This window comes from Mastomys coucha, unplaced genomic scaffold (assembly GCF_008632895.1).
Source record: "Mastomys coucha isolate ucsf_1 unplaced genomic scaffold, UCSF_Mcou_1 pScaffold9, whole genome shotgun sequence".
Taxonomy (NCBI): Eukaryota; Metazoa; Chordata; class Mammalia; order Rodentia; family Muridae; genus Mastomys; species Mastomys coucha.
This window is the reverse complement of record NW_022196915.1, coordinates 15,635,919-15,663,571: the sequence shown is the minus strand read 5'-3', so window position 1 is coordinate 15,663,571 and position 27,653 is coordinate 15,635,919. Positions and strand designations below refer to the sequence as shown.

The following is a 27,653-nucleotide window of genomic DNA, read 5'->3' as shown; positions in this document are numbered from 1 at the left end:
TAATAATCCTCCCATGTGTACTAAGAATAAAGGAGAGCCATCCTCGTTCAATACCCAGGAGGCTGAAGCAGGAAAACTACTTTGAAAAAATTCAAAGCCAAACAGAGTGCCATAGCAAACAATACCAAGCTTGTCTCAAAAACAAAAGGAGACAAATCAAAGAAGAAAGAATGCATGGTTAGAATAAAGAGGTTAGCAAACTTTTTGGCACTTTTTAGTGTAGTAATCAATACTAATATTAATATTATAATAAGTGGATCTCTTTTAATTTTGTGATTTATAATTTTCTCCTTGGAACTATGTTCAATAAACTGGAACAGAAAAAAGACTGTAGAATTACCTACAGTAAGGACTCTGACTCCCATGTCCATAATAAAGCCTGGGACATAGCCTTGTATCCTTGACTATAATTAGTCAACTGTTTTTCTGTGGGTTAATTTAAGTTCTATTCCTGTTGGTGACTTTAATCTTGTCTGTTCACAGACAAGATAAAGCTCCCTTCAAGAGGAAGGGACAAGATCCAACACTTCACAATGACAAAGAAGGAAATTTGGGCTCTGGCCATTGTGTGTCCCTTGATGTGTACTTCCTGTGTGTTTCTAAGCCTGGTCCTTCTTTTGGCAGGATTTTTCACCCAGATCTCCACCTTGGCTGATGTGCAGGAAAATGTCATGGAATACCTCCATGTGCTCAGCAGACCCAAAGTCATTGACCAGGAGCATGATGTAGTATGGACCGAGGCGTACATCGACAGCACTGTGAGTCTATGGGGACCCTGGGGGAGAAGCTGAGTTTGTCCTCATGCTTCATGGCAAGGGTTTCACATCATTCTCCACCAGTTGTGGGCTTGAGTGACATTGTCCCAGATTGTAGGTACAATTGCTATTGTTCATCTTGGCAGGCAAAGGTCATATGGAAGATAACCATGAATATGACCTGCTCTTCTGAGAACATCAAACACTTTCTCTTTTTGTTTGTGGTTTCCCAATAGCTCTCATATGATCACATTCCTGCATGAGGCAGTGATGAAAAGCAAGCTGATGGACTCAGCCCTTGTCATGTGTGAGGCCCAGTCCTAGTGACGGATCATTAGGACTCAGTTGAAGATGTGGCTGAAGCTCACTCTGATAACAAATGGGGCCCACCATAGAGGATGCAATTACATTTCCCTTCCATAGACAGGCAAAAAAAATGTGGTTACATGGGAGTTCTATAAGCATGGTTGTGTGAACTCTGGTCATGAGCTCCTGAAAAGTTGGATTCTAGTGTATGCTTAAAAGGAGGGACTTTTTCAGTTACCCAGTAATCATCCGATGGCTGTGTTTTTGTGTAATTTTAGTGTGATTTTTCACAGTGATACTGAGTCTGATGGGAGTGGTACATTGCATTTATTGATTGTAAATGTTCTCAGAGGACTGTTCAGCCATCAGTGTTCGGGAGATTCACATCTCATTAATCACAAATGCACAGACACAGCTGCGTTCTATAGTTGTCTCCATGGCTGTCTTGGGCCTACTTTCCTCTCTCTGGGCTCCCCTGTTCTGGTTCTTGCTATATTTCTGGCAGTGGCAGATGCACACAAGACAGTAAAACATGAGAGCCAAACTGGGGACACCCTGACACATCCAGCTCACCACAACAGCTCACCCTACCCCAGTCTTCAGTAATGTCCTGGCTCAGAAGGGATGTGGAACCTCAGGGAGAGTCACCTGAAGATGAGGGTGTGGGGCTGGGAAGCACTTCTGGGTTGCTGGTGACACTGGTCTTTTGTCAACTTGGGAGTCGGATCCTGGTTCGGTTCTGAACTGTAGACATGAAGAAGCTAAGCTGCCATTTGTGCTGGCATCATATTTACAACAGGGACAATGAGCACAGCAATCATGGCACCATCTCTTCTTTCTTGTGGTTGAGTGAGACAGAAGAACTAAGAGCAAAGGAGAAGCATGTGTCTAGCTGGTGCTAAAGAACCAAAGCACTCCAATTTGTCGAGTAAACTCCAAACATCCAGGTCGATCAGTTGTTTTCATTCCTCATGTAAAAGTATAGGACAAGAATCTAAAGATAAAGCATATGATGCTTGAACTTAAACAGATTAATAGATCAGAGAGGCTAATAAACAGCCTGATGGCATATGGGAACTTAGTGTATGATCTCATCTTAGCAGAGCAAGTCCATAAGTTAAAAAGACAGAGAAAGTCTTCTCATCAGGTAAAGGCTCTTGCCACGAAACCTGATGGCCTGACTTTGATGCCTAGGACTCACACGGTAAAGAGAAGTGACTGTCATGGGTTATCCTCTGACCTTCACCCATGGTACCATGGTAAGTAACCCCATGCTCACACACAAAAATAAACAAATAAATAATGTAATAAAACATTTTGAAAGAATGAAGACACCCCCCCCAAAAAAAGGGAAATAGCAGAAGATATAGGCAAACCTTAAATATAATAAAATGGAGTTTATATGGAAAAATATATATCTTTACCCACTCTAAGAAAATGCAAATTAAGCTATAATGAGATGCCATTTCTCAACAGCAGAGTGTTTGAACAGAAAACTTAGCCATGCACTGTCCCGGTGAGGTTGCCAGCAAGAGAGAACTTCATAGATCAGTATACAAATGCGGAATGAGACAGTTTCTATGCAGGAGGAAGTGCTGTTCATTTGCCTTTTGCTTTAGCAGTCATATTTGTAATTATCCTTGAAGATAAAATCTCCATCAAGACAGAAACCCATGGAGACATTTGTTCATTAGAACTGTGTGTAATTTCCACATGTTGGAAATTGTCTAACTCCCCAAACATGTAAAGATTGATTGTATGAGTCATAGACTATTAGCGGTGAGAGTGAGGGTGGTCTCTGCTGCTCAGCATAGGATGTTTATGTAGTAGCAAGATATACTGCTAAGGAAAGTCAGCAAAATATGAGAGTGAGTCTTCCAGGTGACATGCTGTGTAGGACAGAAGACTGAATAAGAAGGTATGCTTGTGCAAACAGAAATGCCCATAGGCAAGGGAAATTAGAAGTTCACAGAATTGGTTAACTGTAGCAAATGTCAGACACATCCATTTTTACATAGTTTTGATTTCTGTTTTGTTATATCTTTGCATGTCTATATTCTGTGTGGGTGGGTGTGGGTGACAGAAGGAAACACATACACAGAGACAGAGAAAGAGACAGACAGACAGAGACAGAGAGAAGCAGAGAGAGACAGAGACACAAAGAGACAGACAAGCAGAAAAGGGAGAGAGACAGGTAGACAGAGAGACAGAGATAGAGAGACAGAAATAGAGAGAACATAAGTACATGCATGCCATAACACACACATGGAGGAAGTCAGAGAACAAGGTTGGACACCGAGTGCAGTCTTGACACTTTCAGCTCATTTGAGTGTGGGTCCTTTATCCTTTGCTACCACATACTCCTGCCTAGTGAGCCTGTAAGTCCAGGCATTTTCCTTTTTCTACCCCATCTATTTGTAGAAGTGCTTGGGTTGCAGGCATGCACTACTCTGTGTGGCTTTGTGTGGTTTCTAGCAAACTGAACTCTGGTCTTCATGCACTTTACCTATTACACTGTACTCCTGATCTAGTTTTGACTTTAAAAATTAGTATATTTGTGTGTATGTAGGGGTACATGTAACATTGCGCATGTATGGAGAGGACAACTTGCAGGAGTTGGTTCTTTCCTTATTAGCATTAAGGTTCTTTCCTTATTAGCAAACTTGGGCCATCATGCTGGGAAACAAGACATTTTCATGCTGAGCCATCTGACCAGTTCAAATGTAAAACAAAAATCTAAGCCAAACAAAAAACAAAAAAAATATTGCATTTATTTATTTATTTGCTTATTTATTTTACTTATTTATTTATTTGTATGTTAAAATTATAGGAATAAAACAAAGAAAATGTAAACAGAGTGCCAAGTTGAAAGCAAAAACAACCCCATCTTCATTAAATAGCAAATTTACCCATGGAACAGGGAAAAGAAAACATAACTAGCCTTTCAAATTAATCTTTGATATAGTGGGCATTTATTATTAAATTTTTGAATAAAATGTTTAATATACCTTATAATCTAGAGAGAAGATTGAAACAAATGTGAATTTTTGTAGCATCATATGTAGTAGTAAGCAATTCTTAGGTTATGTTTGGAGGATGTTGGAAGTGAACACATGGAAACACTTCAAGCTAGGCAGGTGCCTATGGGGTTAGATGGGATCAAAGACTGCAGGATGCAATTCCAACTATGTTCACGGAGAGGCTAGACTCACTGGAAGCTACAAAACAATGAACTCATCCAGGAGCCAGATCCTCTCCCAGGAAAACAAAACAGGATTCCTTAGAGAAGTTGCTGATTCCAAGGCTTGGATAGTTAAGGTACCTTTCTCTTCTCAGTAAATATTTTATATTAGAAAATAAGGAAATACTAAAAACAACAACATGATTGTATCAAAAGTATACAGTTAGCATTAAGGGTCTCTTGTTGGTTGAACCTGGCATAGTTTGCAACTCAGAACAACATACAATATTGATAGACTATGATCTGTTGAGTAAAACAGCAGTCCATATATTCTTAATGATAAAGGACAAACACCAAACAGATAAACTTCATAGGGAAGTGCCATGACACATGGTAAATGAGGGGCTGATAGAGCTGAAGATTCACCATTCTGCAGCTGAGCTAGTTTAGGACAGCTACACTCATTTAGAGCCAACATTGTCAACAGATTAGAAATCTAGATAGCAAGCTTGATGGTGGGAAGACATGTTCACAGTTTCAAAGTGCTTCTTCAGAGATCATTGTTAATTAATTACAAGGAAAAGAATAGTACCTGAACAATAGGATACCATATCTATTCTCTAGTATACTATGTAGGAAACTATCCCAATAAGATCCTGAGTATGTCAGTAAAAAATTAGCATCACCAGTGAGAAGCAGGTGGATGTTGTATGACCATGGAAGAGGATGTGGTGCTCATGCCTGTTATTCTGGCTAGAGACATAACCCGATGGAGAGCCCACTGCCACTCAAGGTTTTTCCACTACATAACCTAGACAACAGAAGAAAGGAGGATGGCCTGGGGCTTACATGGGGAAGCAGTTGTGTAAGGAGTGCCTCTGAAATTTTCTGCTCCATGCAGAATTAATACTCTGTGTCCCAACTGCCACTGCTCATTACTGAGACAGCTCGATATGGCAATATGACAGGATGGACATGCATCACCTTCTCAAGAACCTTTTGCCACACATAAAGCTTGGAACCCAGGAGCTGGTTAAATGATTGATCAGCAAGGTTTGGGGGGTTCCCTAGTGCCTGTTAGTATATATTTGCAAATCCACCAGATAAATAAGCTCTCAAGTAGGAAGTTCTGAAGAGCCTTCTCAGCTTAGAGACATAGAGAGGTCTCTTGGGCCATTGCATATGTGGCTGAGTGTTCTTGGGGTTTTTTCTTGTTTGTTTGTTTGTTTTGTGTGTTTTTTTTTAATAAACTAGGCTTGTGGGTGAGTAGTTGGCTGCTGTGCATCTATCAGTGGCCTCTGACTAAGAAACTACAATCTTTTCAAACAAGCCATCTAGCTTAGATCCTGCAGCTCAAGCACAAAAACGAACACCAAAACTAAATAACTCTATCATTTGTACATTGGGCTCAATATAGGATTCACATTCTAGATTCATCTAAGATGATACCACCGATTTTGGAAACCCCTAAAAGTGAAACATTTTCTGAGCTCTTACCTGCCAGTAATGATTCATTCTTATTGTCTTGAGAAACATGTAGGAGATCAGTGAAGCCCACTTTTGGATGTCTCTGGGAGGGCAATTCCAAAGGTGATTAATATTGTCTAGTACACTGGGGGTTTCAGAATGACTGATCGTTTGTCCCAATCTATCCATTAGGACAACCCCATGTCAGCATTGGCCTTATGTAACTCAGTTTGCAGTAGTGAGCTCTTGCCACCGTGATAGGCAAAATAATCCCTTCTTAACGTGTGTAAACTCCAGTGAGGTTGTTGGCGTAAAACTTTTAAATATATTTACACATGTGAAAAGTCCATCTTAGATCTTGAGCTAACCTTGTGGTGTTAAAATGGCAGCCTGGGTGTTATTCACATATGTGTTTAAGTCCACATTAGCTCTGCCCACTAACCAACTTCACTTATAAGATGGAAATGAAGCCTACCTTCTCCAGTTGGCTCTAAGGGTTAAATACTCTGTAAGATGGGACTGTTACCTATTCGCTCTCAATTCCCTTTGCTTCCCGCCTTCCCTTCATCCATCCTCCTTTCTTTACTTCTACAGCTCAGCACCAGATATCTGTGTTAAGTTCCCCATGGCCAGGTAACAAATAGCTACACATTTAATTGTTTACAACTGTATAGTGCACAGTCTTGAGGCTCCTTTGGGTGACCATCTCTTCTGGAGCACACAAGTTAATTGATGACTATGCTATAGCTCAGAGTTATTTCCTGGGATAGGTCAGGTGGTCACATTTTAGGCAGAATTCCTTTGCAGCTGTAGGACTGGGGGTTTTATTTTCTTGCTGTCTGGCGACCACGCCCATAGGCTACCTGCTGTTCCTCACTACACTGCCACAGTTACACAAGCTTACTCACTTCCAGACCAGAGGAGTTTCTCTTTCTGTACTCAACCTCCCCTTAATAGCATCTCGTGTGCCAGGCTAGCCTCCTTTTCATGAAATCAAAGGCAATGGTTTGGTGATCTGATTGTGGGAACTCTATCCTTTCCTGTCCATTCTCAAGGGCTAGGGATTTTACAGGTTCCCTAGTGATTTAGGGAATCACTTGTTGGAAGTAGAAGTCTTAGGGACCAGTTTAGCATACTGCCTTCTACAGCAGCCACTCTGGCTTTGTGTTCTTGTTTGACAGGAGCAAATACTGCCAGAAGGAAATCCAGCCATGCCTCTTCCTACATACTTTCAGACTAAAGAGGCTGTGCTCATGCTTCTGTAGCATTTGGGTCTCCATGTGCTTCCACCAGCCTGGTCCCTTTCATTATGCTCTTATGTGAGAGGGTTTTTTACTCCTTCAGAAGCTGAAAACCCATGTCCCTGTTGATTTATATTATTTCCACCAGGTCCACAGGAAGTTGGCTTTGTTAATTGTCTAGTAAATCTGAGCACTTGATCCCTCAGGTTTCCTTAACATGATCTTAGATCTTCTTTCTCCTTAATTACCTGGCTTTACAGTTAAAGTGAAAGGAATTCTGGGCCGCTTGACCCACCAGGCCTTGTAACTGAATTCAGAATTAACAAAGATAATTGTGTAACTGGCTTAACAGTTGGGAGAATGGTTCACAGCAACCTGTGCATGAAGTTCCTTCCTTTCTTACTCATTACATGTAGGCTCATAATGTCCTAAGTTGGGACATGGTCAGGGAAGTGCTGAATCATTAATAGAGCCTAGGTTTGGATTCTAGCAATAAGGCCGTTGGTTGCATTTACCAAGCCTGACTCTAGTATCAGAATGGCAAAGCTCTTTTCATGACTTTTTGTTACTGGTCTGATTAAATATTCAAAGTCTGCCGTAGCTGCTCCATTCAATTTGCTTTCCCGATGAAGACCAAATAAATGAATGAATGTTAACAACATTAATTATGTTTAATCTAATAAGATCTCATGTATTAATTGGCAAAACAGCAAACAGCAGAATTCTGGAATTTGCTGGCTTCTCATCTTCACACGAGTCATGCACAGCCATTATCTTGGAGGTGCAGAGCAAAAAATCATTATGGTTGGAATTTGTTCCATTTCGTAAGCAAATCACTTGCGCTTTGCAGTTGGGTCTTAATCAGCTCAGGAAAGCTACCCAACTTGCCATGTAGGAAAGAGGCAGCATCAAACCCAGGAAGCATCCACACCCTGATAACCCCCTCCAGGGGAGTTTGCACAGAGCTTGGCAGTACACAGAAGGGAGGCAAAGAAATCTTTCAAAAACAGTGGGAATGTGACCATCTCAAATAATGAGAATTCATTACCCAGCCCCCACCGCCTGAGCCCCAGTCTTTCCCATTTGCTGGCAATGCAATTCAGTAGGCAATCTGCAGGAACTTCAAACCTATTTACTTGCATTGGCAAATTAGACCTGTATCCCTCCTCCTCACCCCCCACTAAGTCCAGCTTGCAGAAAATGCCTTGGGTTTGATCAATTGCACATTTGTTTCAGTTTCCCATCTAGGAATAGCACCTTGGCCATTGAGGAGTCATTTGGGTGACCGCTTTAAGATACAACTTCTTACTGCCTGGGAGCAATTACTCAGGGGGTGTCAAAGCCACCATAAGAAAGATGTTGTTGGTTGGAAATAGCATTTACAGTATTTTCCCAAGACACCAGTGCATATCAAAGGAGTTGCGATCATTGGGACAGAGAGACACGGAAGGAGAAACATCCTGCTGAGTCGTGGTACAGAGATTGCCATCTGCATTACTTGGCATGGAAGAAGCTGATTACGTTGGGACCTCTATTTCGGAGCAGATGGGTTCATTAAATTTAATAGCCTCCAGAGCCTTTAGAAACCATGGTAAAAACATGTGGAGCATGCTGTGACACTTCACTTCTGGCCCTACAGTCATTAGAACTCTGGCACAGGCAATAAATATTACAGTACTTTATTTCCATCAGAACAGATTACTGTTATAATTATTATTATTTTTTGCAGTAGATGCTGCTGTGTGTTCCTGATTTAGGGAATCACTTATAGCCACCCAAATATTCTCCTCCTCTATTTGGTAGATTCCTTTTTAAAATTCCTTTTTGTTGTTATCACTGTTGGGATTTTGTTTGTGTTTCAGAGTCTGTTTTTCCCTTGAAGCTGATGTTATAAGACAACGAGTCAACTGTATAAACTTAACTTGAGAAAGGATACAAACTCTATATGGATGATAGTTAATGTCAGAAAAGCTTAGCACTGAAAATGAATGAGCCTTTTGGCTTTCATTGGTTTATTGTTGTTTATGAGTTTGGGGTTCTACAAGTTGTACCTGTTGATAGTGAAAGGTCAGCCTCTGTCTCTGCTAGACAGAAATGGATGAGACCATGAAGCCCTAGTTACCTGCAGAATGGAGTCATTCAGCACTCCAATGTCATGTCAATTTCCAACTCAAAGGGACATGGAAAATGTTGGTTCTTAGAACCATATTGTCTTTGCAGTTCTTCCCTGAGGTATGGCGGTATTCAGGGATCAGTCTTGTTATTTTTGATTTGCTTCTTGACTCCTTTTGCCTTAATTCTTATACTGACTCTGGATTCTGACAGTGGCAGCTTCTTCTGTCCACTGACTTTCATTATCCTTGGGGTCCTTTCTCTTCCAGCATCTCAAACAACCTTTTATAGATAGGCCTATTTGATTCACAGCTCCATCCAAGGGTGAAATGGCCTGAATCTCATAGAGTAGGAAGAAATCAGACCAGAATGAAATGTGGTATAGGAAAGAGGGCTGAGAAGTGCTAGAGTCAGACACAGAAATTTGTCTCTAGAAACCCAAACCAAGGACCATGCCCAGGTCAATATATGTGTGCTATTATTCATCGTGGTACCCCATTTTAAAGTTGTGGGGATCATAATCTACTCAGATGTTTCTGTGTACTCTTTATTTACAAAATACATAAATACATAGCTACTGTGATTTGATTTTGTGTATTGGGAACATGAAGACCCCCATGTCCTAGCTATCTTCAGAATAGCAAAAGAGGCTCTGAAGCACTGATTACCTTGTCTCAGCTCTGTAGAGACCAAGTGGTATTTGAAGTGATTGTGTGACCCCTTCTCACAATGGCAGTGTTGAATTCACTGCTTTGAGCTATTGTTTTAAAAGACACATTTATTTATTTTTATATTTATGAATGTTTGCCTACCACTTGTATATACCTGATGCCTATAGAGGCCAGAAGAGGAAATTATATTCCTTGGAGTTAGTATCATAGACAGTTGCAAACTGGGAATAGAATCTGGGTTTTCTGCAAGAGCAGCCAGTGCTCTTAACCACTGGGTCATCCATACAGTTCCTGAGCTGTGCACCGTCCACTTGTGTTTACAATAAGGTATTAGATGGACTCCACTAGGAAATACAACTATGGAAGTTATATCTGTCTCCACTAGGAAGCCAAACAGGTAAAATTCTGAAATAATTTTTATATTTTCCTTGATTACTAGAGACAACCCAAAAGTCAAACTCTGTGTTTGTATCATCTCTCAGAAGCACTGACTATAGGTTCTAAGACCCACAGAATGCATAGAATCTGTTATACTATATTAGAAACACTGCCTTAAGGATCAGACCTACTCAAGTTAGGAAGCTATCAAGAGCAAACAGCCTATCTATTGACTGTGTCTAAAGCTATTCTGCCTGTGTTTGCTTCCTCAAACCTTTGTTGTATTTTCCTCTTCTCCCCAGACCAGCCCTCCCATCCCCCGACATCCTACCTTTTACCCACCCACCCCCAACCCCAACAATCTGGTAAAGTCTGGTCTCCATGCCTTGGCTTTATATACTATGTTATCCCAATTCAAACACTATAGACATTAATTTGGTGTTTATGTTCCTGGCTTTACATTTCTGAGAAAATCACTGTAGCCAGGCTGCTTGGTATTTATTCCACCAGGTATGTCTCAGGAAAGACTCTGTAATAGAAACATATCAGCTATGGCTGTGAATTCTTTAACAGAGAGATGTGAATGAGAACAAATGCCTGGATCTGAATGGCTCGGTGTATCTAAACCTCAGTTCTTCTATCTAACCTCCAGCAAATCACAGATCAACTAGGCCCTGTGTGATTCCAACTCCCATGAACATGTCTGCTCTCCTATACTCTCTCACCTTTTTTTTTAATCCCTACTGTCATGAGTGCTGGAATGCAGGTACACATTTGTGTCTTTCCATAATACCAGAATGTATTGATTACATCACAGAATGTATTGTGATATGGTCGCAAAGCTTAGAGACTTTAATGACAGCCATTTGTCATAGAATCTGTACACCTTATAGCTTGGCTGAGGAGGAGCAAGTTCTTTTCTTCCAAGTTGATTTACTAGCATTAACCCTCATTCCACATCTCTCTCTTTCTCTCTCCTTCCAAGTACATGCATGCGTGTGTGTGTGTGTGTGTGTGTGTGTGTGTGTGTGTATTACAGAACAAATATAACTTAAAGTAGCTATAGCAGAGTTTCAGAGGCTTCAAAAGTGGACTGAGAAAAAGCCTGTATAGATAAGAAAAAGAACCAGACTAGTGATAGAATGTGCTAGTGTCAGGTTTGAGAGCAAGATTGCAGAATCCAAAGTGAAAAGGTTGATCCAGGTCAGGTGCAGGAAGTGGATCAGGAACATCAAATGGTAGCTCATGGCCAGTTCCACACAGGCCAACAGGAGGCTAGGCAGGCCTGTGTCAACAGGGTAACCACTCTGTGTTAGGAGTCCTAGATTCCTGAGGCACACACCAGGTATCAAATGTGGTGTGGAACTATCACAGTGTTAAGTGCCCATCACTTTAAGAGATTCAGTTAAGGGAGTTACACCCATTTGTCCATCTTGCATGTTCATTAAACTCTTGTGTCTAGTTGTCCTGACATAAATTTAACACTCCTTTGTGTCCTGTGTTTTTGTCTCTCTAACAAACTTAGAGTGTGGCTCCAATTCTATTCCTTGGAGTAATTGATGAGTCTGAACTGCATGGGTGGTGCCTCCCGGATAGTGTAGTGTCTTGATCCACTCAAGGACTACACTTATCCTTCTCCCTTGGAATGGACTAAAAAAAAAAAAAAAAAAAACCAACAACAACAACAAAACTACATGTAAAAAAAAAATCTTAGGGTAATACACAAACTGAGAAACCACTCTTTTATACAATATAAAATAACATAGAGTAAGGTACAGCTTGATCTGACCCCAACTGAAGTATCTCCCAATCCTCTCCCTATTTCCAGATTTCTTGGCCATTCATTCCCTTCCCCCCACATACTATACCAGCTGTACAGGTGGTAGAGGCCTTTCACCCTTAAACCTTCTGAGGACTCAGAGAGATATTTTTTGGAAAATAGAACCAAATTTGTATTGCTAGTCCCCCAACATGGCTGAGAAATTTGGGCAAATCATCTTCTCAGAACCTATTCTCAGGCTCTGACATGGTGTAGACTAAAATGAACACATTCCTCCTATTACCAGTATGAGGAACAATTAAAACAATCCCAGGGAGAATCAGCCTGTGGTTTGCTATCTGCTGCCAGCCTCGTGTCTCTTGTGGTTCCAGGATTTTTCTCCATGTGTATGATTTAATTCTCGTATTCCTAGTCTGTAAGAAGTGATATGGCAAAAAATACATGTGATCCCTGTGAGACTCTGCCTCAGAGATAGCACAGACAAGAATTTGTCAGCTCTCTTGGCCTCGTAAGTTGCTTCTATTTACAAGGGGCAGGGGAGACAACCCTGCTTTGTGTTTTCTTGCCTTCATGGTCTTTCAGATCTAACTTGTGAACAATATGGCAATTGAGGTTCCTTCCAACCTTACTCTGTGGGTGATATGCACTCCTGTCAGATGTCCAAACTAAGCATGTTGCTCAATGCCAGCTCCTCTGGGGAAATTCTCTCTTGTTTGGAGCAAAGAAAGGATAAGCAGAGGCAGTCATTAATTCAGGCAAACATGGACATGTTTACAAATCATTTTCTATTGTTTGTAATCAAAGCACCTGGAGCATTGGGAACAGCTACTGAACTTGTTATTGATTTCTGTTCTGAAGTGATCAAACACAAGACGGTCTAAGATGAAGCCAGGGTGGAGAACTCAGAACAGTTTGGTTCTATCTCAGATAGCCAGTTAAACATCACTTACCTATATCTTCTGTTGGAAAAGAAGGTTCATATGTACTTCCTGTTGGTAGATTTCTCATAGTATTCCAAGTATGGAAGCAGTGGACAGCACTGCCCTTGTATATCATAAGATGGATCCATCAAGAACCCTAATTAGAAAACCATTTCTGTCTACTTCTGCGAAAGATTTTGTTTGGAAAGATGGTACCAAGCTGCACTTGAGTTGTTTTTAATCCAGCTACCAAATCAGAGGACTTAAAATACAGCAGGATAACCAAGCTCAGATTTTAGGGGAGCCTAAAGTCAATGCCTCTGGTTCCTATAGTAACTCACTGCAGCCTGATCGTTAAAAGCATGGCCCTTCTTCATTGGATTCTTCTTCTAATTTCTGTTTCTGTCTTGGCCACAACCATAGAGATCTCAAAAGCCAACCCTAGTGCTCTCTATGACCTAGACCATTTGTACATGCTGTTCTTTCTCCAGGAAGCAGTCTTCTTCTTATCTTTCCTGGAACCCATGTACATGTCCTATGTTTTCAGTTTCATGGTCATCTGCTCCTGTGACCTCCTCTCAAAGACCCTAGCCTAATCTACAGCACAGAGCCCATCACTTCCTGTGTGCATCTGGAAACATTCAAGAACTCCTACTGTACCTAAAAGTCTGCACATATTTAGCCTTCTTGAGGAGAAAGCTGGTATCGGATCTTTGCAATGTGCTCAGTGCAGAGCCAGGGGCTGTTGGTGTGTGCATCCCTAGGGGACATATGAATCTCATGGACTGGGGCCTTCCAGGCTGAAACATATCTGAAAAAATGATCATAAGAAGAGCATCCTTCCCAATATTACCATGAGCACATCACTCATTGCTCAAGGCCATCTTTGTAATCGATGTGATCAGTGGGTTCTTCATCCCATCCTTATATATGACTGGGTCCTGTACACCAGCTCAACAAGAAGAGTCTGACTTCACATCCTCTCCTTGAAGAACCAGGACAGTGGCATCCTCCTGAATATCCAAAGTCTTTTCCTATCAGTCATGTCTTCATCACAGTAAAGTTGATCATACTTCTGTCCACTGCTAAAATACAAGGAAAAATTTAAAAAGAACTTGCAGTGTTTGAATCATATCTGGATACTGGGCATGTAATGAGCATCTAGGGAGTCCCTGGAAATGATTTCTTGCATTGATTTTGTATTTCCTGGCCTTCTGTGGTTTGTTTTATGTATTGCCTTGAGCTCTCTTACTGTGGCAAGCAGAAGTCCATCATTGGTGCCAATCTTCATTCACAGAATATCAATTATACTGCTCACTCCTACATTATGTTACACCCAAGAATGCTCTCCCATCCCTGGGCTTTTGGACATGCTTCTCTTTCTCAGCTGGAAAGCTGCCTTGCTCAGCTCCTCTCCCAGAGAGAAACATTTATGGCAACTGCATGATTCTACTGAAATGTCATCCATCCTGTCACCAAGTTTCCATTTCAGGGCTTTGATGATCAACTATAACTAAATGAGTGCTTGGAATTCCCCATTCCTTAAACATTCTTTCTTGCTTTTTATCACTTAATAACATGAAGACTATGGACAGAGTCTGTGTTTTGTCTGTAACACTTAAGCCTGGCCTGTGATTGATACCCAGTAATGATTACTTCATAAAACTAAGGTTGCTCTGTCACCTGACTCTCTGCTCAATACTCACTGCCATTGTCTCATGGATTATGAACCACACTTTTCCACAATATGTGGATTTTTATAGTGGGCCCACACTAGTAAGAGAGGAAGTAATATAGAATATCACCTACAAAAATGTGGACAGTGGTACTGAGAATACTGTTCAAAATATTGTCATGTTTGACTTTCTTTTAAATTCTGTTCTGAGGAAACTAGTTAGTATGAGTGATATCTTCAGCAGCTGAGGAGCACTCCCTGGTTTTCTGCAGAAGGACTGGGAAAACCAGTGATAACACAGATGTCGAGAGAGGAGTTGATTGCTTAAGTCATCTTATTTATACCAGAGTGCTTGAGTCTGATAGAAAAACTTCTAATGGTGATTTTCTTGCTATAGATATGGTTTATAGATCGAATAGAGAATGTGAGGTTTTTTTGCTTACTCAAGCATCATCCTAATGTAGGTGGACTCTAAAGAAACTCGATATTAAGAGAGACCGAGAAAAATATTTAGGTCCATAAAACCTCTTTAGCATTAGCACTTGGTTCTCGATCAAAACATAAATACTATCTGTTTTTAATTACTGGTCTCATCCAGGCCAAGCTAATTACTGTGGGCTAGACTGAAAAGAAAAGTTCCCAGAAAGCCCAATATCACGATGGAATGGCAGAGCGTTTCCTGAAGGAGATGCTAAGGAAATCCTTAATGAATAAATGTCTTGACTTTTGCAACAGAATACTTAGGGCCTGGATGGGTGAGGTCATTGGCTTTTGGCAGCTATCTGCCTTCCCGGCACTTGACAATCTGCTTCATATTAGTTTGCTGTTATGTAAAAGCACAGAATCCTCAAGTTAAGAAGTATCGATCGCTGTGTGACAATGGACACAAAACAAAAATGTATCATCTTCAAAGACCCCTTTAAAAATGAATGTCCTGCTTATTTTGTTTTGAAAATGCATGGGTCCTTTTTTTCCACTTAGAAAGTGCTGTGGTTTTGTTAAGCATACACTATTTCGAGGTTAAAATAATCTTAATCTTAACTATTAATATTATTAAGAACAGATTTTTTTTTCCCAACCATGGAAGACTGAATGCAAACGAGAAGAAACTTGGAAAAGAACGTGGATGGCTGAGAATCTGGAAGAGCAGAGAGGGAAGGCAGCTGCCTGGCCCCAAGGCCCATATTCACAGTGGCTTGTACTGTCCTGGCAGAGCTGCGCATTTTTATAAGGTCTAGTGATTTCCGCAGACTTCACGGAATCTAGATCAAATGTGTCCATTTCCCCCTTCCCTTGTTATGATAATCCAGCACAGGGCTGTGTGAGGAGGGCTTAGAATGTGTGTATTTTGTGGTCTTCCTGTGAGCCCAAGCACCCCTCCTCTGTCTGCAGCTGGCCAACAAACAGGCAGGGCCACTTTTAGCCCAGTACTGTTATAGTCTCTTGTGTAACCTAGTTCATTTCCAGACACCTACTAGGTGAAGAGTTTGTCTGCCCATTGAATACAAAAGTGTTGTGATTTTATTTATGTATTTATTTATTTACTTATTTATTTTTGTTAAGTTCTTACAGTGAACAAGAAAAACCAATTCTCTGAATGATAACTGTCCATTGTTTTGGTATTCATTGGTAGCAACAGTGTTGAACAGTGAAGTTGAAGGTCCTCCCTCATAATCTTATAACCAAGTTATCTTAAAAATAAGCCTCCATAGAATTCTGCCACCTGTGCAAACACATATTAGCACAAAATGCCAAAGCCACCTGTTATGGAAGTTCCACGAAGCCCAGGCTCATCTTAAGAGTTCTGATGGCATCTTGCACTGGAGCAGAGGAATCTCCTGCAGGAGCCAAGTCATTCTCCATCTGGATTCAGATGACTGAGGGTCCCAACTTCCAGCTGAAGGCATGACTATTTAAAGCCTATGCCTGAGACACTTGTCCTACAGACAGATCTCCCAAAAATCTCTATGTGGATTCATGTGGAAAAAGCCAATGCTTCTCCAAGCAAGAGTAGATACCTTCCATTTTACCCATAACCACCATTTATAATGTCTGCAATAGTCATTGACAATTCCTCCCAGGTTGGTTAGTTAAATAGTATGCAGGATATCTATTCTTTTTTTCCAGAGGCTAGTTTATTCTTATTTTATGTGTATTAATGTTTTCCCAGTGTATATATAAGTACATCATGTGCATGCAATTCTCACAAAGGTCAGAAGAAGGCATAAGATCTCCTGAAACTAGAATTACAGACAGTTGTGAGTTACATGTGGGTGCTGGGAATTGAGCCCAGTCTTCTACAAAAGGCAGCAAGTTCCCTTAGCCTCTGAGCCATTTCTCTAGCCTTCAGAACATCTATTCTTACTGAGAGTAGTAGATTACCATAAAGATCAAAGTTTACATTTACATTACTCTCAAGATGTCTATCCTGAAGCCTCCCATGGTGGGTGACTCACATCCTACAGAGCACTGCTGTGTTATGTATTCTCAAGGTTTCTTTTCTATAAAATGGGAATAGTGGTGTTGATCTCCTGTACTTGATAAGGTCAAAACCAAACAAACTACAAAACAAAAACCAGCAGTGCTCAACACTATGCCAAACATATAGCTACTGCTTAATAAAAGCTAGTCATTGGTAACTAGCCATTCAGAATACTTATTATTGATATCCATTATATAGTTTTATGGAATGAATTTTTCTTTTACTTGGGATTATCCAATTCTGGCAGTCTCTAAAATAATAAATAAATTAATTAAAAATATATATATAAATAGCAGGGGGTAGGTGAGATGAGGCCATGAATGGCCTTTCCCTCCAGAATTGCCTTGACTCGGGGTCTCTGGTCTGTGGGGTGTGTCTGTGATGTACCTATGGGAAGCTCTATGCCATGCTTGGGTTGAAAAAGAGCAAATTACAGTCTACCAAGGCCATTGCCCCTTGGTGCCTTGAAAGTCATTATAGGGGCAGTTTTTGGAAACATCTACAATAAGAAGGAACATACTGGGGTCTGCCATGACTTTCAACTGTATACTGGCCCTCTAGTGTACTAGGAAGCCAGCATGGAATGGCTAGTCATCAGTGAGGGGCGATGCTCAAAAGACATCCTTCCCTCCAGTGCTAGCTTTATCTGAGCCACACAGTGAGGATTATCAGGATGCTGGGGTCCTCAATAATGGGAGTATAACCCAGGGCCTCTGTAAGTGTCTCAGCTTCCACTAGGTATACTTTATTAAGTCTGTTTTTCAGATGGTGGAGACTGGGCTGAGGGGAACTGAGAAATATGCTGAAAACAGACACGTGAAATTCAACTCTTATCATCTATGTAGATGGGTGACTCTTAGATAAGATGCCCTGATCAGATTTCTCCATCCCTGTTTGTGCTCTGATGTGAGATCTAACCCCACAGTCTGCTTCCTAGGGGTGCCAGAGTTTTGAGAAAGCCTGCAGGGAAGTTAGAGATGCTGTTTCTGACCCACACACCTGAGTTATACTATGTCTACAGAATTCTGTAGACTCCCTTTGCACCTGCTTTGGGAGATTAAGACACTGAAACCCAACTTGAGCTGGATTGTGTTATGAGAGCCTGGGCAAGCCAAGATAAGAATTTTTAAATTCTGCAATGTGTAGCACTTCTGTGGAGCCTTCTCTGTGCTATGGCAGAGGATAGAGTGGAAAGTGGCCTCTTTATACTTATGAAAGAACCATATCATTCCTGGGGTGAAGTCATTGTTCATGCCAACAATGTTTGATAGGATTTAAATGTCCTGGAATTTACATATTGGATGGATCGTATATCAGAAAAGAATTTGAACTTGGGGACATTCTGACTGTGATCATTACATCCTCTATTTTTGCATAATTCCAACTGCTGTCACTGTGTCAGAAATATTACACTATTCCTAATATATACAGTCTTCCTGGGGAAATTGAGTGTCCTGACCCAAGTTCCTTCTGCCATGTTAAATGACTTCACGTGCAAGTGCACTAACCTCAGGGAACAGTCCAGCAAGTCTTACAGTGTGTGAATAAATGCCTCCAAACTTCAAAGACTCTTTTGGAAAAGCCAGTGTGACCTTAGGCAGCCAGGACAGGGAGGACAACTTGTAGAAGAGGCTCTCTCCCTCAACCATGGAGCTCTCAGAATAAAACTTTGGGTCATGATGTTCCGTGGCAAGCTCCTTTACCCACTAAACCATCTTGCCTGCCCCCATTTAGTCATATATATTTATATACCTCCCTGCTTAGTCTTAAGTTGTGCATGGCAATGGCCCTGAATTTTTATTTTCTTTGTTGGCTATTTAGTCATATCACCCAATATGATGCCACACAAATTGAAGAGTACACGAATCAATAGTGAACTGGCCTCCACTTGGAAGAACATCTTATTCCCATTACAGTTGGATCTGTCTTCCTAATTCTTATGGAGTCCTTCTGTTCTCTTTGTAAGCATGGCCTCCCCATAGGCTCTTCAACTGGTTCTATTACACCCCCCCACCCTCACCATACACATATACAACATGGCTGTCTTTACCTTTGTAGCTCTCCAGTCTTCAGGACGGTCATGCCCATGTCTCTTAAGTCTACCACTGTCACCTGCCCCAGGGGCTAATGCTTTATAGTTATTTAATAGGTAAATAAATAAGAAACAACTACACAGGATTGTTGATAGGCTTAAAGTAATAAAGCTGTGAACGTGATGACGTCATCACTTGCATTTTAGCCATTTGCTAGACAGTATGCAATTCTGCATCCATCTGATCTATTCATGATAGAAAAGAAAGCACACCATAAATTTTTATATATGAAACACTGAAGCTGGGAACACATACATACTGTAACACCTCATAGGGCCTGTGTCTTATTTATTGTTGCATGTGGCCTGCATATCCAAGACTCATTATGTGATTAGTTGGATGAGCTCGTGAATGTATGACTTCAATTTGCTGTCTCTGTTATGTTAGGTTTCCATATTTTGCACCATGGAGATATGGAAGACATTGTTATTTGAAAGAACTCTGTGGTTTGTACTCATTAATTTCAGTTAGCAGCAAAAGAAATATGAAAACAACTCAATGGTACCAACCTCACATGTTTGAAAATGAGTCTCTTTCCGTGGGTGTTTCTCTGCACATACATTTGTAAGCATGCAGCTCTTGCCACACACTGAAAGACAGTTGCTATGAGTTTCAGGGCAATTGAACTCTGAGACTTTAACATTTTGCATAGCAAGCTAGCAAGGTAAAAATACAATCAGATTCTGTAGGGCTAAAATATTTTATCAGATCAGACTTTCTCTTTACAAAATCATTTAATCATGCATTAATTTAGGCCACTACTAAGATTTTCTTTAAGTTTTAAAAAATATTATTTTATGCATTTTAGTGTTTTTTTCCCTGCATGGATTTTTGTACACAATTTACACATCTGGTGTCCATGGAGGCCAGAGGAAGTTATTGGGTTCCCCAGAAGTGGACTCACAGATACTATGAGCTACCTTGTGTGTACTGGAAATCAAATCCAGGTCATGTGGAAGGATTCTTCCAGCTCAACATGTGTAGTTTTTTTTTTTTTAATCAACCTGTGATGTTAGATGTTATGATGTATTGAGCAAAATGTAGTTTTGTGATTCTCCTGTCACTCCAAGCCTTTCATTTTTTTCTTAAATATACAAGACACAAGCAGTTTATTTCTACACATGAAACTGGTTTTGTAGTAGAGGGAAGGGGGAAAAGAACCTGAAATATATCCCCTATTCCCAGTATAGTCACTAAGGCTTATAAATTGTATGGGTAAAATTAATAGAGAAATATCTTGTTTCATATGTAGATAGATGCTTCATGAGCCCTAAATCTTTAGGCTTGGAAGCCTATGTACTAATTTAATAGAGGACAATACAATATGGAGGCATAACAGGATTAAACAAACAAACAAATGAACAGGTTATCTGGGCTTCTAGGGTTGAATAATATTCAGTGGCAAATGTAGGGGGGACCCTGGAGACAAGTTAGTGCTCTATCACATGCCCTGGTGTGGGAGAGGACAGGAAGCAAACTACAGGGGCTGAAGTTTATGCTCTGATCTTAGGCAGGAGTGGGAAGCCACAGAATTCCTTCTTCACCTACTCTTTCTTAGCTATCTTTAGTTCAAAATAATTCTCATGCCAAAGGGGCATATTTGTGGGTAGTGGTTACTGAATTTGCATAAATTTCCTTATTAATGAGCATCTGCTGGGAAATCAGGAAGGAATATACTCCAAGTTACTTTTAAGTTCCCCCAAGTGGGAATCTTAATGCAAAGAACTGACCATCCCTCTCCCTTTATTGAGCTTGAACTCTCAGTAAATCAGCTTCTCTTTTGGGCCTCCCCTTCCCTATATGACTCGATCAGGTTCTCTATGAATAATCATAAGCAAGCATGTGAAATTGAGGATATTATGAATATAGTCAGACATCCTCATCATCATGTAATGACCTAGGCCATGAGGTCTAATTTGCCCACAGTCAGCAGTCACAGCTCGTTAGCTCTAAAAGGCTTCTCACAAATTCTCAAGATCTGGTGTTTAACTTAATACGAGGTAATGAGTAAAGAAAAGAATCTCTTCCTATGTTCATGAATTGCTGCTTGGGCAGCTCAAAATGATAGTAAACATTACAGCTATAAGTATTAGATATTCACTATTGTCCAGGTATGAGTCAAAGTGCTATATCAAAAATACATTTCTAGATAAATGTAAGAGCAAAGTTGTATTTGCTTATCAAACATGGTAAGGCACCCCTGTAATACCACCGCTTGTGAGGCTGAGGCAAAATTTCAAGGGGCAAAAATTCAAGGTCAAGGTAGGAGTTCAAGGCCAGCCTCTATTACATAGTGAGGCGCTATGTCAAAAACAAAAGCACACAAAAAGTATATTTAAATATAAATTTAAATCTATCACTAGATATAAATAAATATCATGTTATGAGATAGGTATCATTGTTGCGTGTGTTTGCTGATGATAAAACTGAGCTTTTGAAAAGAGTTCAATAGCCGCCCAATTGTCCATTCAAGTCATTGACTTAAAACAAAAATCGTCTTTATACTAGAATATACATGTTGTTAAAATTAAAACCAGTAAGTCATTTCATATTTTATAAGGAAGCTAGGAAAATCTGGGTAGTTTTGGCCCAAATCACAGTATTTTGCTGAGCCTTCTCCCTATCTTTATCATGGATCCATCCAGTAGTTATTTGGAATTTAATCTGCCTATGATTCATTTGCTTGCTACTCCTTCAACTGCTTGAGCTGCCAAAGACTTCTCCAAAGCCCCTTTAAAACATAGATTATGGCTATATCAGTGAGGTTATGTGACTCATCTGAAATGAGCCAGGGCTTATACATAAGCACCTTCATTGGGTAGAGTAAGTTTTGGCAGCTCAGGCCAGTTCAGGAGCCCAAGCCATTCCTCTCTGTCCTGAGACCAGAGTCTTTATCCTCAAAAGTTATAAAATAGAGTTGTTGGAGAGCCAAGTCAATATCCAACTCAATGAGAGGTGATTTTTCTTTTTGCCCTGCTGTGGTGTCTGTGTCACTTGGGGAGATGGCAAGGATGCTTTGTGCTAGTTAAAAACACCACACAGAGGGTCTGGGGTTTAAGTGTTCACTTGGTAGCTTAGCAGCTGCCTTAGTTAGGGCTTTATTGCTATGAAGAGATACTATGACCAAGGCAACTCTTATGAAGGAAAGTATTTAATTGGGGCTGGCTTACAGTTTTAGAGGTTCAGTCCATTATCACCATGACAGGAAGCAGCAGGGCACCACACATACAGATATGGTACTAGAAAAGTTAGAGTTCCACATCGTAATTGAAAGTCAGATAGGACAACATAATTTGCAGGAAGCCAGGAAGGGACTTCCATCCACACTGGGTAGAGCTTGAGCATAGGACCTCAAAGCCCACCGTCACAGTGACACACACACTTCCTCCAATAAGGCCATACCTACTCCAATAAGGCTACACCTCCTAATAGTGCCACTTCCCATGGGACAAGTGTATTCAAATCACCACAGCAGCTTTGTGATTTGAAACAGTCTTCTTAACATATCTGTGCTTCAATTTGGTCATGTGTAAAAGGAGCATCATGGGAGACTATGCCTGTCTAAATTGTAGTCAGGGTAACTGATACAGTGTCTTCTCATGGGTACCCACCTTCTGCCCTTTTATCTGTTGGTTCTATGGCAGCCATAGGTAGTTTACAAGATGACAGTTTAGCATCTGTTTGTTGTTCAGCATCGGTGTGAAAAGTGAGCCAGAGTGCAGGAGTCAGGCTGGTGCATTTAGTGCTAGGGAAGGTTGGTATGAGATTAAAGTGTTGAAGAAGACCACAGACCTGTTCATAGCCTGCTATACCATCTGGAGTACTATGTTAATTTTAACCTATATATAATTAGCATATAATGTATTAGGATTCATTATGGTATTTTCAAACAAAATTTGTTTCTATTGATTCTCACTCCTGCCTTGTCCCACAGCCCCCTGCTCTGACACCCTTCCACACTCAGTAGCCTGTCTTCTTTCATGCTGCCATGTTTGTCCTATTGCCCTTCCCAACATCTTCCTTTACATCCCTTTTCCACCTCTCATGGTCTCCCTTCTAGTTCCCATGAATAAATAGGGTACTGAAAATGTACAGTTCTTGAAAGAGGAAATGCGTGTGCATGGTAAATATTTTTGAAAGCATTTAACACCCCTAACCAAAAGGGAAATGCAAATTTCAACTACTTTATGATTCCATCTTAGCCCAGTCAGAATGGGTATCATCAAGAAAAACAAGAATGGTGAGGATGCAGAGGTAAGGAGAACCCTTAAAGTACTCAGTTTCAAAGCTTTGGAGCTTCCTCATGGGTACCCCCCTGGCAGTGTCTCTGTGGGCTGGGAACATTTTAGAATTCTTACATCTTTGCCTCTGTTGTCTTCACCTGCAATCCTCTTGAATCAAATGCTGACCTCTTGTCTGAGGCTGAGGAACTCTAGCAGCTGATGGAGCAGCAGATAACTTTCAGCTGCTATTCCTCAAGCTCTCTGTTGCAAATATTTTGGGCCACAAGCTCTGGGGACCACACTGAACTGAGCTGGCCCTTGCTTCTGTCTTCTGCAGGTTCTTGACACCAGCCCATTGCCTAGAAGGGGCTTTTCCTCCATGCTGATCTGGATGTATGTCTCTTTTTAGACATGTGAACATAGGTAAAAGGTTGTGGAGTCTCAGGATGTGTCAACTCCCAAATACCCACCCCCACCCATACACACACAATCAAAAGTACTCACTTCTGTTAACCAGTTACCAGCCAAGGGTCTACCCAAAGACTGCCTAATCTTTCTTTGTATTTCCATTGTACTTTCTGTTGTGGGTAGAATATGAATAATTCCTAGGAAAAAAAATTTATTTCTCCAAGTGCTCCACATTCAACAGAATTCCACAGAGTGGCAGTTACTTTGGGAATGGGTCATGATCAAATCAATTTGGTATTTCCTTCATTGGCAAGAGTTTACTACTTATATGCACACTCCATTGTCTGGAGGCTGACAGCAGGTAGGAGTTACCTAGTTCACCCAGCTCACAGGTTGTACTTGAATCATGAGATCTAGCTCCCTAGATCAGAGCATGCTCAGTGGAGATAGATGGGTCTTTTATTCAGAGCCCAGCAGAGACAGACATTTGGAGACAGAGGAGCAAGGAGGAGAAGTAGAAGCCTGGTTCACTTGTGATTAGCTGCTTTCCACTTTTAGCTTCATAGTTTACATTTGCATAATTATTTTTTAAAAAAATGAAAAATTAATATTTATGACTGTGGCTTTTAACCAAACTGTGCATTTAAAGTAATCACTCTGGGTAATTTAAATAAAATCTTTTCTGCAAACAGTTTATGCTCATTAGAATGAGAAAACTGTTGGTTTATTTAATTATAAGGACATTATTTGCCAGTTTGAATTCTCCCCTCTTTTTTTTTTTCTACTTTAAAATAGAGGGCAGTCACATTGAGACATGAGATTTAATTAACTTGTCTCAAAAGTAACCAGATTTGTTTTTTTTTTTCTTTTTAATTTTAAAAGAGATAGATTTTAATAAACCAAGTCATTCTTTTTTTGTTGTTGTTGTTGTTGGAACAGTGGAAAGTAGTGCCTGACCCTCACACTAGCAGCTGCCACTAGAGAATAGGTTCATTCCCTGGGAAATACCTGCAAATTCCTTATGAGCCCAGTACTAGACAATAGTGAGGGTGGCACTTCTGCAGGTGATGTGGCCATCTTTCTTTGGTTGCTTTTCTCATGCAGCACAAATGTCCACAGTGTTATGTCCTCTTCGGGTTACTTGTTAGTGCTCTGAATAGCCTTGGTTTGTGACATGCTCTGGGTTAATGGAACACCCTGGTATTTTCCCAGGACATGGCAAGTACACAGTTCTGTCTGGAAGGGCACATGCTTGTTAATTTTAAGTGCTAACTAGATATAATCTATTACAACCTGTGTAGAGAGTTTCAGTCTAGAGCATGTCTTGATTAGGTTGTCCTATGTGCTAGCCCATGTATGTCAGGCACCATTGTCTGAGCAAGGAGTCCAGAGTTATATAAGGGTAATCAGGGCTAGCTGAATATGAGCAAGCAGATACTATGGGTACATCTGTTCAACTCTGCTTAGGACTGTGGCTGTAGTAGCACCTTTTGCAGCAATGATGGACCTGGGATTGTAAACCAGTAAACCTGTCTTCTTCCCTGATTTGTTTTTAATGAAGTCTTTGTCACAACAACAGAAAGTAAATCAGAAACAAGTCAGCAGGCAGCTGATTTGACATGTCCATTTTGGACTCTCTTAGACAGTGATGGCTAGTGAGACCAGATCCAAGGACACCTAAAGTCACTTTGGTTGACCCGTGACCTATAAATTTCCTTGGCTCCACAAAGCACTCCTGAGGTGCTGGCATAGATAGTCAAGCATTGGTTGTCTTAGTGTCTCAGACCTCCTGAGAGGAATTCATTTTCGGCAGATGTACCTGGTTAAGAATCTATGGCTTCATCCTCTTGGAATATCAAAGTTTCAGTTTGTCTTCAGGTGTGCTGGATATAAGCACCCAAAGGATGTCAGTAATCCGTCTTTCATCAGCTGACTCTTTTGCTCTATGCGACTCTAGCCTCAGCTAAGTCTCACCTCTCCTTTCAGTTTCTTCCTCCAGTGGAGCCCTGCTCATCTTTCCTCTTGCCTCCTGGTTCTAGCTAACACCTGGGACTGGCACTCAGGCTTCCTGCCCCTCCTCATCTCCTCCTGGACCAGTTTTGGAGGCACCGGGATGGAGAGTACAGGTTTTGGGAGAAACGTGTTTATCTTTTGATTAGAGGGAGGATGGAGTCATCCTAAGTCCAACTACAAGGCCTGAGAGTTAAGTCATGGTGTTAGCCTCAGAGATTAATCACAAGTCTGTTGCTGAAAGAAGTCTATGCAAGCAAAACACAGCTGTTCTATGCTGCCTCCCCCTCCCCAGGTAAAGCAGCCAAGGAATCCAGACAAGCCCTGTTGCTTTCCTCCTGTGGATATTCCATTCAGGTCCAATGCTGGAGGACATGTCCCTCTGTAGAGAATAAACTGATTGAGATTTCTAAAAGGTGAGGAAAGATTGGAGACAAGTGGGGAGGGGCAAAGAAATGGAGACCGTGGACAATAGGAAAGGCCAACCCATCTTGGCTAACCCCAGTCTCTGAGCTTCTGGGAAGGAGACAAATAACTCATACTATTCAGAAGTTCTTAGTGCACCAACTGAATGCTCCTGTGAAGTGAAGGAGGAAGCAGGAATGACTGGTTTTCCGCCACTACTTTCTGGATCGTTGCAGACTTTTGGCAAGCAGTAATTATGGTCATATTTCAATCAACTTTTGTGTAAGTGACCCAAATTTATGAACTACTTGAACCTTACACATGGAGGCATTGGGGATGGTCCTTGCTAAATGCTTAATAGTTAACTCTTTGCAGCACCATGGTCTAGGCATATTAAATCTTGACTTCAGTTGCCTTCCATAAATCAATGTAGAAATCGAAGGTCAGTTCGAAATCATGACCACTCTTGGTTAGGGTGTGACTAAAGCCTCCTAGAGCCCTGGGGTGTAACTCTGGTGAGAATTTCCCATTTCCAGGACCTTGATGTACAGTGGCTTTGCAGATAAAGTGGCTGCTTGTCTCATGCTGTCTAGATTGAGGCATTTGCCAAAGTCTTGCTGGTTTTAATGCTAGGGAATCTAGACCTCTCTTTCTATGTGTAGAACAATCATCATTGAATCACTAAAGGGCCATGCCATCTGCACAACCGGCATGTGTGGCAAATTATAACAATTGATGCCAATTACAAGAATGCAATAACTCCACATTCCTACAATTAACAGATTTGAGCATAGCATGTAATTTTTTTTTTTTTTAATTCACCACTGGGTTCAGTTTGGTCATACTAAGGATTTTTGCTTGCATAGGTGCAAGTCTGTACCTTGCTTCTTGTACACAGTCAGTAAAATTAGTTTTTAAAAATTTTTGAAAGTGTTTAAAAGTTTGAAAGTCAGAAAAATGTTTTTAAAACAAGTTTTTGTGAGATTGCTCTACATTGGGAATATTTGTTAGAATTCACTAACGGAGCCATTTGAGCCTGGAGCTTTCACTGGGGGAGTGTATTTCTTTTATAGGTATAGGGCTATTTAGATTTTATGTTTCTCGTGTACATTTTGCTGATTTACATTTTAAGGAATATTTTCGTTTCCTCTAAGTTGCTGAATTTATTGACATAAAAATGTTCATAATAGCCTTTTACTATTCTCTTGATATTTTTTATTTATAGTGATGACTTTTCTCATTTCTGATATTGGCAATTTGTGGAATTGATTCCATGTTTCAACTTTATTGATATTTTCAAAGTACTAGCTTTGGAATGCTGCTGTTCTTACCCCACTGTTTGCCCACCTCCTAATGCACTCATTTTCTTCTTACCCTTTATTGCTCTGTGCTAATTTTGTGTTTTCCTTGGCGCCTTTTATAGTCCTCACAGAGACACACAGACTGTAGTTGTTAGGCTGCTTTGCTGTTGTGACTGCCCCCCAAGCCACACCCCTCCTCTCAAGTCACACCCCTCCCCTTGGCTACACTCCTCCCCTCAAGCCAC

The 27,653-nt window shown here is 40.8% G+C and overlaps 1 protein-coding gene across 2 annotated transcripts in view; it reads left to right on the top strand.

Annotated features, from left to right (window-relative positions):
- Positions 1-27,653, top strand: part of Cacna2d3 (calcium voltage-gated channel auxiliary subunit alpha2delta 3) — an 816,591-nt gene that overhangs the window by 548,963 nt on the left and 239,975 nt on the right. For both annotated transcript variants that reach the window (XM_031361417.1, XM_031361418.1), the window contains exon 13: positions 625-758. In XM_031361417.1, coding sequence (XP_031217277.1) covers positions 625-758 — 134 coding nt within the window. The remainder of the gene's footprint in view (positions 1-624; positions 759-27,653) is intronic.